Source organism: Spermophilus citellus (genome assembly GCF_964194105.1).
Source record: "Spermophilus citellus genome assembly, chromosome: 8".
In the NCBI taxonomy this organism is placed as follows: domain Eukaryota; kingdom Metazoa; phylum Chordata; class Mammalia; order Rodentia; family Sciuridae; genus Spermophilus; species Spermophilus citellus.
This window is the reverse complement of record NC_138189.1, coordinates 106282993-106299974: the sequence shown is the minus strand read 5'-3', so window position 1 is coordinate 106299974 and position 16982 is coordinate 106282993. Positions and strand designations below refer to the sequence as shown.

At 32.6% G+C, this 16982-nt stretch overlaps 1 protein-coding gene across 8 annotated transcripts in view; it reads right to left on the bottom strand.

Annotated features, from left to right (window-relative positions):
• DNAJB14 (DnaJ heat shock protein family (Hsp40) member B14) overlaps positions 1 to 16982 on the bottom strand; it is a gene marked incomplete at its 5' end in the record, with an annotated part of 42316 nt that overhangs the window by 4796 nt on the left and 20538 nt on the right. For all 8 annotated transcript variants that reach the window (XM_081304937.1, XM_081304944.1, XM_081304941.1 and 5 more), the window contains 4 exons: positions 869 to 978; positions 1887 to 1981; positions 3883 to 4068; positions 15360 to 15505. In XM_081304937.1, the coding sequence (XP_081161063.1) occupies positions 869 to 978; positions 1887 to 1981; positions 3883 to 4068; positions 15360 to 15505 (537 nt within the window). The remainder of the gene's footprint in view (positions 1 to 868; positions 979 to 1886; positions 1982 to 3882; positions 4069 to 15359; positions 15506 to 16982) is intronic.

Sequence of the window (16982 nt, the reverse complement as noted above, 5' to 3'; positions counted from 1 at the left end):
GTTAATATTAGTATTATTATACATTTTCTCAAATTACCTAAAACTGATTTCATGTTATAAAAAAGTAGACACACTTTTTTTTTTTTTTTTTGGTACTGGGGATTGAACTCAGGGGCACTCAACCACTGAGCCACATCCCCAGCCCTTTTTATTGTTTGTTTGTTTTGAGACAGGATCTCACTAAGTTGCTTAAGGCCTAGCTAAATTTCTTAAGCTAGCCTTGAACTTCTGATCCTCCTCCCTCAGCCTCTCCAGTTACTGGGATTACAGGCATGCATCACCATGCCCAGCAAGTAACCACACTTTTAATGTAATGTGCTCTAATAAAGTCCTCTCAATTTTTAGTTAATAAAAATCTTATATGTAAGAAATGATAAGTTATTTTAAGATCAATCTTGATTCTAATACTGTAGAATCACTGCCAATATGATTTTACAAAGTTTCCTTTATACTCAGTATTTTATATTAAAGTTGTCTAGAATTGATGTTGTATTAAATTTCCCTTATGTACTGACCTCTTAAAATCATTTTCCCCTTAATGACACAAATCTACATAAGATCAATTATTATATTTTTATCTTTATGGTATTCTTGATTTTCAGTTTTTGTCCCTAATATCAACATATTTCCTACCACATTAAATTCAAGTTCAAATATATAGAGCACTTCTGTCCTTATTTACAAGTGGAACAGAAACATAAATGACATCATACAAATTTATCACATATATAGCTATTTTAAAAATCAGATATTTTAATATTTAATACACTTGTAATAACAGATTTGGCACTTTAAAAGAGCAAAGGAAGGCCCTTTAAAGGAAGGGGGATAAGACAGCAACAATAATTTTTTATAAAACTTTACTTACGATCTGGGATATAAGGAATAAGGAGGATTGGAGACCATCAATTGGCTTAATAATGACACAAGGATCAATACGATAATGGGCATCAGCTGGATAAACACAGAAAAACCTCCCTATAAAAAACCATAAAAGAATAACAAATTATAATATAACTGTAGTGGCCAATTATCCAATAGTTGTTATACATAATTAAGAGGAAGAAAGGACATTTGAGATCATTCAGTATAATACTTTCAAATCTGCCTGATCAGATTCTTGAAATTGTAACTTTCCAGGCACATCATCAAGAGATAGTGATTTGAAAAACACTAATAGAATCTGATCTCACTTTATAGATAACAAAGTCCTTATCTCTCTCACACACATACAATAGAGATTACCAATGTGCTACGGATTGCAAAATATTTTACCTTGGATGTGGGGGTTAAAGATAGAAATTGATGAGTGGCAGAGCTGGGGCATAGGCATTTCAGTTTCTGGTCTAGTGCCCTTTCTGTTTACCTTTCCAGCTTGTGACCTAATTGTTATAGGCAATTAGGCATAACTGCATTACAGAGTAAAGCAAAGTTCCTTCTAATTTAAGTATTTTTTCAGGATGAATTCTAAATTTATTAGAACCAATAACAAATAGTTATCTTCAAAACATGTATGGTACATTTGTATCCTCTTTAGAATCACAGAATACCAATCTGAAGGGGTTATATTGCCTTAACAACCAATATCATTACCTCCACCCCTGTTCCTACAATATCACAAAGGGACTGGGGACATAGCTCAGGTGGTACAGTGCTTGCCTCACATGCACAAGCCCCTGGGTTCAATCCCCAGCACCACAAACAAACAAAAAACACATGGAAAAATATCACAAAGGGATTTTCTAGTCTCTATTGAACACTTTTGGTTGAAAAAAATATATTACTTCCTAAAACATCTTGCCCTATTTTTTAGATAACTCTAACTGCTTTTCCTAAGCTGAAATTTGCCATTCATTTTTTGATTTTTAATCATATCATAAACATACGTCTCCTCTCTCTTCTTCTCTTTCATGTCCACTATGTCGATGCTGATGTTGATGACTATAACCAGCTCGGCCATTTGAAAATGAATGTACACTACCTAGAAAATTAAAACCAAGGTTAAATTAGGGAGAGCAAATATGATAAAAAAATTACATTGTCCTTTACATATATTAATTAATAGGTGTTTATTTTGAGCAATGAATGTTTACTGCCCTCTTTTCTTGTGAGTGAGGTATGGATAGAAACAGGAATAATTCTTTCCCAACTCTGCCTCCTTTAAAGTAAGGCTGAAGTTTCTTACTTATGAAATATATTCTACATATCTAGAAAACTTTTATTATATAGTTGGTTATTTTTACAAACCTTGGATCCTTACTCAGAAACTTTGATTTCTGTATTTAAATGAGTCACAAACACCTCTAGAAATCAAAATATAGCACTCTGAATAATTTTTTTAAAAAGCTATTTAATATTCCATAGAATGTGTGCCATAACTTACTCAAAAAATTTCTTGCTTATAGATATCAAATTGTTTTTAAATATGGCGATGAACCAAAATTGGCTATTACTGACAAATTTGGCAAATTAAGCTATGTTGTAACTAGCAAGGAACTGCAAATTAACTATCAAAAACATTCACAAAGGCCTGAAAGATTTCTGATTGTTCACAGCATATTTTCAGTCAAAATTATTAGTTTTAATAATTTTTCAGTAAAAGGAATTATGTATTCAAATATGTCAAAATAAGTTACATTCTTAGTTAATTAATGTATATTTATACGTCCTCTTTTCTTCAAGGACACTTTTGCAAAAATGTCCTATCAATAATGATAATCTTTCTCACTAATATTCAGAGAAGACCACCATGCCAAATTATATTGCTTGTTCATAAAAGATTATCCTGTTTTAGAATAGGATCTTTAACTCAACACATTAAGTAAATGCTGTAAATAAGCGTGGAGCTATAATTTTAACTATCTTAGAGGAGATACTCTCAGGGCTGGGGATATAGCTCAGCTGGTAGAGTGCTTGCCTCCTAGGATTCAATCCCCAGTAACACACACACACAAAAAAAGAGATACTCTCAAAGAAAATTAATTTCCACATAAAAACTCATAATAAATGTAAGCAGAGTTCACTATTACTTATGTTAGCACTGTAAAATCTATTCATTTAGTGGTCACTACAATATTTCATTTTGATAGCCTAGTTTAAGTTATTATTTCTATCCTAATGTTGAAACAAACAAACAATAACAACAACAATAACAAAACATGAGTCAGGCATAGTGGTACACACTTATAATCTCATCTACTGAGGAGGCTGAACAGGAGGTTCCCAGTTTTGAGGTCAGTCTGGGCAATTTAGTGAGACCTCATCTCAGGAAAAAAAAAAAAAAAGGAGGAAAAAGAAAAGAAAAAGGCAGGAGGAAGAGTGTAGCTCAGTGGTAGAGTACTTGCCTATCATGCACAAGGCCCTGAGTTCAATGCTCAGTACTGGGAGTGGATGGGGAGGAGGCAGCAAACACTTTTATGTATAAAATGTGATAAGACTTTCTACTATTTCATTGGAAATACCTCAATATATACATCCAAATTAGCAAATTTATAATTTCCTTAATAAAATATTTAGAAAGTTCTCCAGAGAACCACTGCCAAATAGTTATCCAGGCTATAGGATACATTCTCATAACTATAACAACACTTACCTGAGACACTGCCACTAGATTTCCTGCTTCCACCCACTTCCTTCACCTTTAGATAAAATACTTTAAAATACTCTTCAACTAATTTTTTTAATTCAAATATGTTCTAGGAAAAAGAGAGGCTATAGTAAAAGTAGTTATCCTAACATTTTTCTCCTACCTTCATGGAAAGCCATCACAGGAGTCTAGCACTATGAGAAATGCAGGGGAGAAAGCAGATAAATTTCTAAATAGCCTAATAGGAAGGATCTCTTCTTCATAAAATGTAGTATTTATAATTAATATTAATTTACCTGAAGGAAATCCACCACCAAAAAATATATTAAACAAGTCTTCTGGAGTTATATCAGCTTCACAACCTCTATGGAAATTAAATCTGCCATTGTTTTGGTGATTACATGCTTGGTCTTCACTGCCCGTGAGATCATACTGTTTTCGTTTTTCTGGATTGCTTAAAACAGCATAAGCATTTCCAATCTCTGAAAAAGGAATGAGTAAAAGTTGGTAAGCGAAGTTCTTATTTTATAAAAGACTGACCCATAAGCTACTGTCACCTTAAAAAAATTACTTTCGTGGACTGTGACTGTGGCTCAGTGGTATAGTGCTCGCCTAGCATGAGTGAGGCACTGGGATCAATCCTCAGCACCACATAAAAATAAAATAAAGATACTGTGCTCACCTATAACTAAAAAATAAATATTAAAAACAATTACTTGAGCTGGGTGCGGTGGTGCATGCCTGTAATCTCAGTGGCTTGGGCAGCTGAGGCAGGAGGATCACGAGTTCAAAGCAACTTAGCAAGGCGCTAAGCAACTCAGTGAGACCATGTCTCTAAATAAAATACAAAAAACAGCTGGGGATGTTGCTCAGTGGTTAAGTGCCTCTGAGTTCAATCCCTGGAACCCCTCTAAAAATTTTCACTTGAAACTAATGAAAATTATAAAATACTAACTTTATAATTTGACAAGTATAACATTAAATTATTAAAATTAATTTTTAAAATATTATACATTGTTTGAAATTACATATATTATTATCTTTCTTTTTTATTGTCATCTCTCAATACAACTTTTCATACTTGCGAGGCAAGTCTCCCTACTGCTTTGTAAAAAAAGGAATGACCATCTACCTCTCCTAATAATTAGAAATATCCTATTCCTAATATTTCCTAATATTCTCTAAAATCTTGTCTCTTCCTGAGTGCCCTACTAGCCATTCATCAAGATTGTTTAAGACAATAATAGCAGCAATATTTATCATTTATGATGTAGCTATTAATTCTGCACCCCATAACTTACTACATTATCCTTTAACAACTCCACTTTACAGATGAGAACTTTGGGTCTCAAAATGGTAAATTTGCTCAAGGCCAAATTCTTCTCAGCACAATGAAATACTTTCACTACTCCATGAAACCTATACCACAAACATTTTATTTTACAGTACTGCCCAGAATAAGCTATTCTTTCACTCTATTTCTGAATGATTTATCTTCCTTAAGACAGTAAACTCCATAAGAAAGGGCCTGAGTCTGTTTTTACTGCAATATCCCAGGATCCAGCATACAGTCTAAATTAATTTTTGAATAATACACATAGTCCTCAGTTTTCCTATCTCATTTTGGTAATTTGTATTTATTTGTAGAGGTTTCTATGTCCCATCTCCTAATCTCAAGTCCAACAAGCAATGGTACATTAGTTATGAGAATGTCTTCTTGTAGCAATTAATAAAAGTTATAATGCTACTTTCCTCTTCTCATTCTGACACTAATCATTTCATAAATGCAGCTTGCTTCTTTAACTACACTATATGCCACTTGCATTAAATGTGGAATATTTAAAAAAAATACTTTTGTGATCTATGTGGTGGCTGACTTAGGTATTCAAAGAAAACTGATGCTCATTAGGTAGTTGGTTCGAGATAATTACAAATTACACCGAAATTAGTTACACACATATAGTCTGGAACTTTTCCTGATATGGCTTCCTAAAACTGGGATACAGAGATGATAGCTTTCAAGAGATCTGTGAACCTTGCCTGAGGAAAAATTAGGTGGAAGGCCATCTACCTGAGGAGATGCTCTCAAATATCCTTCAAATCCTCAAAGAGATCTGTGACTTAGAAATGTAGCCACCACTTGTAATGTTATTTCAATGGAAACCATAATAAGAAAGCAAAATAATGTACTTACAAACAATACACAGTATTAACCCATACCTAAAAAACGAAGTGTATCTACCCATCTCTGCTAAAGTTGTACTTCCAGTAATGGTATCAGTTTTAGGATTTAACATCAATAAACTAAATTTCATAATGCTATTACTTTTGAAACTATTAATATGTAGGTAACCCAATTCTATTTTTAAAACTTCTCTTTTTAAAAAATTATTTCTAAACATTAAGATATTTAAAAGATATTTGTGAAAGTCATAATCTATACATAATTATATCCATAAAAAAATTTGCTTTATACACTGTGACCAAAGTAATTTTCTATTCATTTATTTTGTGCTATAGGCATAATCAAAAGTTTTTTTTAACAGTTCCTTATTATCTAAAGAATTAAATCCAACATTTATTTGGTGTTCAAAAGCCTTACAAAATACATTTCTACCTCACTGTCATTAATTATACCAAATGGAATAATATATAAATGGGACTCTATCATAACAATTATGTAAATAGAGCAAAACTTTTTGGAATTGTTTTTTTCAGTCAGCATACTTCTCTAGAGATTGAACTAGGATGTTCTATGTCAGTAACTTCATTCCTTTTTATTAATATAATATTTCATGGTATGAACACAGCACTGTTTGCTCAGCCATTCATCCACTGAATGACATCTGGGTTGTTTCTAGTTTTTAGCTATTGCAAATAAAATTGCTATATACCTTTACATGTAGGTTTATGTGTACACAAATTTTTATTTCTCATTTCTGATAGTTGTTTCTTATGAAACTTCAAAACTGGTGTACAGAATGTGTCATTTTACATCCCATCAACAATGTATGAGCAATCTATTTTCTGCATACATAGAAGCATTTGGAATTGCCATTATTTTTTTTTACTTCAGCCATTACAATAAGTATGCAGTGATACCTCATTTTGGTTTTACTTTGCATTTCTCTAACAGATAATGAATGATGTTGAAAATCTTTACTATGTATATATTAGGTGAAATGTCTCCATCTCTTTTGTCCATTTTCTAGTTGAAGAATATTATTTTATTTTTGAGTGTTGGGAGTTCTTTATATATATTCAAGATACTAGAACTTCGGCAGGTATGTGCTTGGTAATTATTTTCTCTTACTTGTAGACTGTCTTTTCATCTTCTTAGTCGAGCAAACTCTTTAAAAATTCTCAAGTCCAACTGATCAACTGTTCCTTTTAAGAATTCTGCTTTTGGTGTCATCTTAAGAATTATCACTGGTCAGCCCTGGATCCTAAAGATCTATCCCCATAATTTTTTTTTTTTTTTTTGCTAAAAGTTAAAAAGTGTTGTTTTATATTTACCTTTGTGATCCACTTTGAGAAACATTTTTTTGCATAAATTATGGTTTCAGTCAAGGTTATTTATTTATTTGCCTATGGATATGCAACTATTCTGAAATCAATTATTTAAAAGGCTATTTTTCTTCCATTAAATTGCTCTTGCACCTTTGTCAAAAACCAGGATATATTTTTATGGATCTACTTCTGGACACTCTATTCTGTTCTATTAATCTATATGTCTATTTTCTTCCAGTACCACACAATTTTGGTTACTATAGATGGACAGTAAGTCCTGAAATCAGGTTCACTGATTAGTCCCACCCTTGTTCTTTCAATAAATCATTTTAGCTCTTCTGAGTCTCTATTTAAATTTTAGAATAAATATTGCTAACTGCAAAAAGGATTAAGACAGAAATTGTGATAAATCTGCATACCAACTTGGAGAAATCTGGCATGTTTTCTATGTTCAATTTTCCAATCCAGGTACATGATATTTTGCTTCATTTATTTAGGTCTTCTCTGATTTCTTTCATGAATATCATGTAGCTTTCACCATAAGTTTTACTAAATTTTCAGACAAGCATTTACTTTTTAATTAGTGATTGTGAATGTTCATGAATTTTAAATTTCAGTGTCTCCAAGTTGCTAGTATATAGAAATACAATTGATTTTTATGTTTATTTTGAATTCTACAATCTTATGAAATTCACTTTTTTTTTTTTTTCCGGTACTGGGGATTGAACCCAGGGCCTTAATGCATGCACTCTACCAACTGAGCTATATCCACAGCCCTGAAATTCACTTTTATTATGGGGATTTTCTATAGATTTCTTGTAAATAGTTACAATTTTCTCTCTTACTATATCTAATCTGTAATCCTATTATTTCTTCTTCATATCTTAATGCAATGGCTAGAAATCCCAACACTTAAATTGAATATGAATAGTAAGAGGGCACATTTTTCCATCACTAAATATGTCAGCTATAGATGTTCAGGAATTAGTCTTTATTAAATTGAGGTAGTCCCCTTTCTATTCCTACTTTTCTGACAGTTTTTGTCATGAATGGGTGCTAAAATTTTTCAAATAATTTTACTGCAACGAATGATATAATTGTAGGGTTTTTTCTTCTTTCTTTAGCCCATTTACACAGAGATTTTTATTAATTTTTAAATTTTATATATAATAGCGAAATGCATTACAATTCTTATTACAAATTTAGAGCTCAATTTTTCATCTCTGGTTGTATACATAGTATACTCACACCAATTCGTGTCTTCATACATGTACTTGGGATAATAATGATCATCACATTCCACCATCATTAATTACCCCATGCTTCCTCCCTTCCCCTCCCACCCCTCTGCTATTATTACTATTATCATTATTATTTTGGTGGTACTGGGGATTGAACCCAAGGTCTTACACATTTTAGGTAAGCACTCTACCACTTAGCTACATTCCTACCTGCTAGATTACATTAATGTTTGTATAGTGAACAAAATTTGCAACCTTAGAACAAACCCCACTTGATGTTGTAGTGTATAGTTCTTTTTTAATATTGCAGTATTTTAATAAGCATATTTGGGCTTATTGTATAAATGAGATTAGTCTGTAAATTTCTTCTTTTGTAGTGTCTTTGACAGGTTTTGATAGCAAGGTAAAATATTTTGTCAAATGAATTGAGAAATATTTTCTCCTATATTCTGAGAGAAAATATGTAGAATTACTTTTAATTATTCTCTAAAAATTAGGTAGAATTTTCTAATAAAAGCATCTGAGCCTAAAGATTTCTTTTTTAGAAGACTTATAAATTTAATTTACTGAAAAGTTCTATAGGATTATTCACATTTTCTATTTGTTATTATTTTTTATTCTTTATAGAATTGATCCACCACAACTAACATGCAAGTTTGTATATGTAGAAGTATATTACTCTTATTATCCTTTAGATGTCTGCAGAGTTTGTGGCGATATTCATGTTTCTTACAGCATTTCTGATGGTGGTCACTTCTAGCCACTTTTTTTCTGTGAGTATGTCAATTTTATTGATCTTTTCAAGAAATTACCTTTTACACTACTGGTTTTCACTATAGTTATTTTGTTTCCAATTTTATTGATTCCCATTCTTACTTCCTTTCTTTTTCTTGCTTTGGGTTTATTTTGCTTTTATTTTTTTAATTCTGTGAGGTAGAAAAAAAGAATATTGATTTGAGACTGTTCATCTTTTCTAATATATACATTTAGCATTTTCTAATATATAAATTTTGCATATAAATTTCCTCTTAGCATTGCTTTAGCTGATCCTCTCAAATTCTGGTATTTGTGTTTTTATTTAGTTCAATTTATTTAGTTCAATTTCCCTTTGAGACTTCCTCTTTGACCTACAAGTTATTTAGAAGTACACTGTTCAGTTTTCAAATGACTAGACATCTTCTTATTTTGTTAACTGACTTTTCTTTGATTCCACTGTGGACATACAATGTGTTCGTGATTTCAATATTTTATCAGTTAAGATTTATTTTCTTCTTCTTTTTTCTTTTGTTAAATAAATGTATGGGACTGAACCAGGGGCACTTCACCACTGAGCTACATCCCCAGCCTTTTTTGTTTTTTACTTTGAGATAAGGTCTTGCTAAGTTGCTCGTGGTGTCAACTAAGGTACTAAACCTGACCTCAAATTTGTGATCCTTTTTCCTCAGCCTTCCAAGTTGCTAGCATTGCAGGTATTCACTACTGTACCTGGCTGTGAAGGTTTAATATGACCCAGGAAATGGTGTATGTTGGTCTATATTCCATGGGTACCTGAAAAGATTATGTAGTCTGATATTGTTGGATAGCGTTCTGTAAATACCGATTAGATGTTGTTGGGCGATGGTCATGTTTAGTTATTCTATAGCCTTACTGATCACTGTCTAATTGTTCTATCAACTGTTGATAGAACGGGGTTGAAGTCTCCAACTGTAACTGTGAATCTGTCTATTTGTCCTTCTAGTTCTATGAGTTTTGGCTTTACATATTTTGCAGCTTTGTTTCTTAGTGCATACACATTCATATTATAATGTCTTTTTGGTATATTCATGCTTTTATCATCATATAATGTACACCTCTGGTAATTTTTTTACTCTATAAAAACTCCTTAATATCCACAGTGCATATACTATAATCCCAGCTAATTGGAGGCTGTGGCAAGAGGACTGCAAGTTGGAGGCCAGCCTGCGCAACATAGGGAGACCCTGTCTCAAAATAAAAGTAAAAGAGATAAGAATGCAGCTCAGTGGCAAAACACTCTTATACTGAGGGGAAAAAATATATATATATATATACTAACTTCTACTTTAATATTTACATATCTTTTTCAATTTCTTTACTATTATGAACAAAGAGATTTTGTTACAGACAATATTTAGTGACCTTGTGTTTTCTTAATTCACCCTGCTAATCTTTTTTTTTTTTTTTTTGGTGGTGTTAGGGATTGAACCCATGTACATGAAGGCAACCACTTTACCAACTGAGCTATATCCTAGCCCTTTTAATAGGTACATTTAGATTATTTACATTTAAGGAAATTACTGGTAATTAGGCTTTATGTCTGTCACTTTTTGGTTTTTCTTCTGTTTTTCTTCTCTGTTTTCTTTTTCCTTAGTTCCTGTGAGTTACCATTTTTTAGAATTCCATTTTGATTTGTCTCTAGTGTTTTCTGAGTGTTTTTCTTCTAAAAAGCTCTTTAATGGTTGCTTTGGGCATTATACACATAACATAATGATTTTATTACTTAGAAGTATAGAACCCTTATTTCTCTTCACTTCATCTTTTCCCCTTTGTAACACAATTGTCTTATATATCTTGTTTACATTTATTTTATACACTTTTATCTGTCTATGAGGCTGTGTCTTTTTTTTTTCCCCAGTGTATTCTTTGTTGTTCAGATTGGATAATTTCCATTTTTCCATTTTCTAGCTCATCAGTTCTTTCCTCTATCCATCCTATTGTGGTTATTTCAATTATTGATAGTTTTTATTTAATTGTAATATTCCATTTTCTTCTTTGTTGAGATTATTAATTTTTTGCTTGTTTCTGGCTTATTTGTAATTACTCAGTGAAATGTTACTTTGAAATCCTTACTCGGGGGGGCTGGGGTTGTGGCTCAGAGGTAGAGTACTCGCCTACCATGCATGAAGCACCGTGTTCGATCCTCAGCACCACATAAAAATAAAAGATATTGTGTCCACCTATAACTAAAAAATAAATGTTTAAAAAAATCCTTACTTAGCAGTTATAACTTTTCTGTCATCTTCATGTAGGTATCTCTTGATTAACTTTTTCTTGAGATCCTGGTTCTTGGAATGACAAGTGACTTTCAGTTGAAATATTTATATTGGCTATTATGAGATTCCGGGTCTAATTTAAACTTTGTGTTTTAACTGTATTCCTCTGACAGCACTCTGGGAGAGTAGGGGGGAACATGATCTCATTACTTTCAGGTAGAAATAGTAGTTCAGGCTTCCCTCTTGGACTCTGATGACAATCCAAGCAGGGCATGGGGGAGCCCCTCATTACTGCTGAGTGGAGCTGGAATTTCCAGTTTCCCATGAAGACTCTACTTATGTCTACCTGATTAGGAAGAGAAAGGCTGCCTCATTACTGCTCTCTATGCACTTCAGTGATACCATAAGTATATGGCTTTGTTACCTCTAGATGGTGGGGAAAGTCCTAGCAATCCACTAGGCCACATCTAATACCACCCCAATGGGAAGGACAATGATCACCATTGAATCTCTAGGTAAGGGCAGAAGTCCTGAATCCCCTAAGTTATCTCTACTAACACTGTGAGGAAAGAATGGGAAGAGTGAAAAAGGTGGGAACTTTTCTGACTGCCTAGCACAGGTAAAATTCCAAGCTCTCAACTCATTTGTCTGTCACCACCCCTGCAGGGGGACTGGGTGTTAGAGCATCTTATTACAGCATGGAGATGGTGGGTGGTCTGGGGTCTCTACTTAGCTTTGGCCATTATGGATTAGATTAGGGTCAGATTTGTCTGCTATGGAGTTACTATTATTTTTCTTTCTTGGCTGTCCCTTTCCTGGTCATTTGGCAGAACAACAACAACAACTACTTTTACGGGGCTTTTTTTGGTCTATGCTCATTGGTGTTTGGGGGTTACCTGATCCTCCAACACCCAACCTGGAATACAAGGGACAAAAAAGAAATAAACACTCAAGCAGTTCACTGCCATGTTATTTTTTCTAGATATTATTAAGCTCAAGACCTAATACAAGCAACAGCACCTGATTCATAAATATTTTTCAAGAAAGCACTTAAGCAATTAATGCCCTGTTACTGAGTTCACATAGATGCTAATAGGCAGAGGTACTATTCAAATAATCTCTGAAATACTTGAGAGTCAGAGATAATATAAACTGGTTGTCTTTCTGTTTGTGTTGGCAGTGCTGAAGATCGAACTCAGGGTTTTACACATGCTAAGCAAGCATTCTATTACCGAGCTATGTCCCAAGCCTGAGCATGTTTTAATGGCATCTATGTCAGCGAGAAAGGTAATATAAAAAAACTGAATACATTTAGATATATTGTGAAAATCACTCTATATGTAAATAAAATCTTTGCTGCTTTTGAAAACTTACAATCCTAACTGGAATGATCAAACAGCCACATATAGTACACTTACCTTGAGAAATCTTTTATTTTCAAAGCTTCACAAAAACATACAAATGAAACATCTATCTATTTTAATTCCCTAAATCAATTACTTCTTCCTGTTCTTGGAGAAGATGCAAATCAAGTGGTTTCCATTTTTTATAAAATAATCTTTCCAAAAGCTATGAATCTACACTTTAACTTTCATATAAAAGAAATGCATATTGCCTCTACTTAGCGATAGAACAGTTTGGGCTGGGGATGTGGCTCAAGCGATAGCATGCTCGCCTGGCATGTTTGCGGCCCGGGTTCGATCCTCAGCACCACATACAAACAAAGATGTTGTGACCGCCGAAAACTAAAAAATAAATATTAAAAAAAAAAAGAGATAGAACAGTTCGATATTCCAACACCAAGTTAAGATCAAATGAAGTAAGATGATTCAGAAAGTAATGACAAAAATCCTTTGTGCTAAATTAACGAAACCTGTCATTTCTGTATGATGATACTAGCTGAATGATGTTCAAACTATATCTGCTAACCCAAGCATCTATGGATTACAACTTGGGTTTTCTATCTAGTTTCTACTTATCAGCCAATTCCCAATTCTGATCCTCTTTGGGACTAATAAATTGGCATGCTGGCTTACAGATAATCTCTTGTGTATTGAATAATGTAAACCTCTCCCCTAGAGATAAATCACCTTTCAGCATGTTGATAAGTTTCTCATTTTGCAAAAAAGAGCATTAAAACTCTGAAAGACACCACTCCTAAGCACAACCACCTTTGCAAAATCCCGTTGAACTGGATATAGTAGTACATGACTGTAATGCCTACTACTTAGAAGGCTAAAGCAGGAGGATTGCCAAGTTCAAGGCCAACCTCAGCAACTTAGTGTCTAGTGTGCTTTAGGCCCTGGGTTTCATTCCCAATACTGTAAAACACAAATTAAAAACAAACAAACAAAAATAGCCCACTGAAAATCTAGGTGGCTTCATGGAATGACATTTATGCAGCTCATCTCTTTAAAATGCAACTCCAGTTGTAGAAATATAGGTGCATACAATTAGTATTAGTCAAAGACCATAATGCTAATATGACTTCAATTTAGAAGTGGGAGAAATAAAATATTTAATGTTCTTAACATTAATGAAGAATTAATACTGATATCACCTAGCAGATCACAAACATGCAAATAATCCATTGTCAAATATTTTTAAGATTTTAAAATTAAATGCTCTTATAATGTGGAACTTTTAAATTGGGGGTAACATGCTAATAAATTATTTAAAGATGTCAGTGATTTTTCTGGTTAACTGCTATATATGTGAAATACATTTTGTTTACTAAAATTTAAAATTCTTTGCAAAAATTATGCACCTGCAATAAAACAAATTAAATATTTATTCTACTTGAAAATTTTACCAAAAATTTCCCAACTTTTTGTACTGTTGAATGAGAAATTAACTCAAGTGCTATTATCTGTGTTATTTCTGTTTAATAACATAAGGTCTATATTTGCAAGACAGAAAATAACAGCCCTATTTTCTGGATCCATTCTTTAGGTAACTGACAGAAGTATGATTGTTAATGTTTCTGAATAAAGGAACTTTTCCTGTACTTTCAACATGCCACTTTTAACTGAAGGAAACAATCTGAGAAGGCTCTCCCTGTCACTGTGGTATTTTACTTTCACCAGCACCACTTTGGCAGTGCTTTTATTGGAACACATTAGTAATTCCCAAATGTATTTTCTTGGCAACTTCCTCCAAGAAATAAAACTATTTTGTAAACAATTTTAATAGTATTTTTATGAAAGACCAATTGAGTCTTCTACCTTTTCAAAACACTAAAAAAAAGATTACCTCCTTTCTATTATTCTAACGCCCCATCATTTTATTGAAAACATAATACACCTATTCTAACACCTCAAATTCACACAAAAAATCACAAATTTAAGCATTTTCACTATAAATTATTAGTGAACTACAAATAAGTTGTAACAAAACACAAAATTATAAAATAGTGCTGACACTATTTACCAAATTGACCAAAAAACAAAAAAGAACCTGAAAGAATATTGAAAAATAAAATAAAGAAAAAATGAATTGTAGGAAGGAGAAAAGAAACCAGTTTTTAAAAAGTAGAAGAAAATCACATCAGAACTACATACAAAGACTGCAGAAGTGGCCGGGTTTAATAGAAATATAAGAATACTAGAGAGAGAGCCATTCTAACCAATACCTGAATTCTAGACAGTCTATAGCAAAAACTCAAAACTACATTTTGCTTTTAGTTGACTTTAGAACCAGATGGCAATATGCTAAAAGTGCATGCAAAATTATCACTCTACTTATTCACAGTAAACTAGAAAGCATGCATGGATACCTAAAAAAGTTACTTTGGACTATGTCAAAACTGGCACGTAGCTTTTGTGAAGCCAAATCTGCATTTGTTTGACTCTACATGAAATAAGTTGATACTAAAGTTTTAAAGGGTTTGCAGACCCATGCTTATGCTGATTTCTAAACGCACCAGTCCAAAAGCAGAATTTAATATTCTGAAACACTGTCAAGTAAAATCTAAAAAAGCTTAGTAAAGTTGCTTTAAAAAGTTTACTTTACTTTTAAAAGCATCTGTTGCTCCAGGTGCATGGTTTTTGTCTGGATGAAACTTCAAAGCAAGCTTTCTATAAGCTTTTTTCAAATCTTCATCACCAGCATCTTTTGTAACTCCAAGTACTTCATAGTAATTTTTACATTTGTTAATGCTGTAAACAAGAAAGTGTATTACAATGTAAATTTCAAGGAAGAATGTCATATAATATCTCTAATTTTCAATTTATTAAAATAGTATAAAGAACTATCTGTGAATTGTTTTCTCAAAATCTAATGATGGCTTATCCCTTTAAGGGTTGGTTTGCTTCATTCTCTTGACTGGTCATAGACCATTCCTCCCATCTCTTCTCAGTCTAAGGAGAATGATCCATGAGAATGTCCTTAGTGCAATTTATCACAACTAAAGAGAAGTAAAGCAAAGAACATAACTGTAGATGAAGGACAGCACATTCATTGTAACTAAAATGGAAGAGTAAGAACAATTTATAGTACATTTCGATGGATTAAAAAAAAATTCCAAAACTGCCCAAAAGTATGTCAAAGCTAAAAATAAATATAAATTACATTCCAAGAATTTTGTTATTGCATAATGTAGAGCTAATGAAGTATCAGTGCAACAGTTTAGGTATGTAAATCAAAGAAGTATCCTATGGTTTATTCCTGAAGGTACATTAATTCAGCATGATTATGCTAATGAGAATTTATCTGAAACTCTATGAAGAAGACACTGGGTCTTTTGTAGATAAAATACAACAAGGGACTACAAAATGTTTGTTACACTTCATTTCCACTGTGATGAGCACACTCCTAAAGATGATTTACATAATGTATACCTGAAAGATGAAATAGACTTAAGCCTAGAGTACTTAAAGTACATTAATAGCTGAAAAAGAATACTCTGAATGGAGTAAGACTGTTAAGTACCTTGGTATGCCAGCATTATCACACATCCGGAGTTGTAGATCAGTGGTAGAGTGTACACAGCATGTGTGAGGCTCTGAGTTCAATCGCCAACATCAAAAGAGACATGGTACAGTTTCAAAATTTTTTGTACTTTGCAACTTTAGTTGTGTTCTATATATGTATGTCTTGACAGTAGTAGTAATAGGTAAAATAATCTGAGGCATAATTGGTCACAGGTAACAAAAGAACTTCAAAGACTGACTCAGAAAAGACACAAGGCTCATCTTTTTAATTAACTACTAAACTTACTTGCCATCACAGTGCTTGTTACATGGAAGGTTCTCAGATATTTTTTTTTAAGTGAATGAGCCTTAGCTCTCCTTTAATAATGAAAGCATTCATTCTCTGTTATATGAACTGAGGTGTTGGCAAGGGGCAGGAGGGGGATGAGTGGAAGAAGGCATTATATATAAGAGTATAGAAATGTATAAAATTTTTATAATCACACCAACAAGAATCTGTTATACCACCTTCTTTATAAAATTAATAAAAATTAAAATTCTATTTTTTCTACTTTAGATACTTAAAATATAAACACAAGTCAGTTTTACTTCAAAAACACAACACTTCTTCTATTCAGTCAATCATACTTAATTGAATAGCAACTATCCCCCAATGTTCTAGGCACTTGAAATACATTAGTAAACAAAACAGAAATCCTCACCT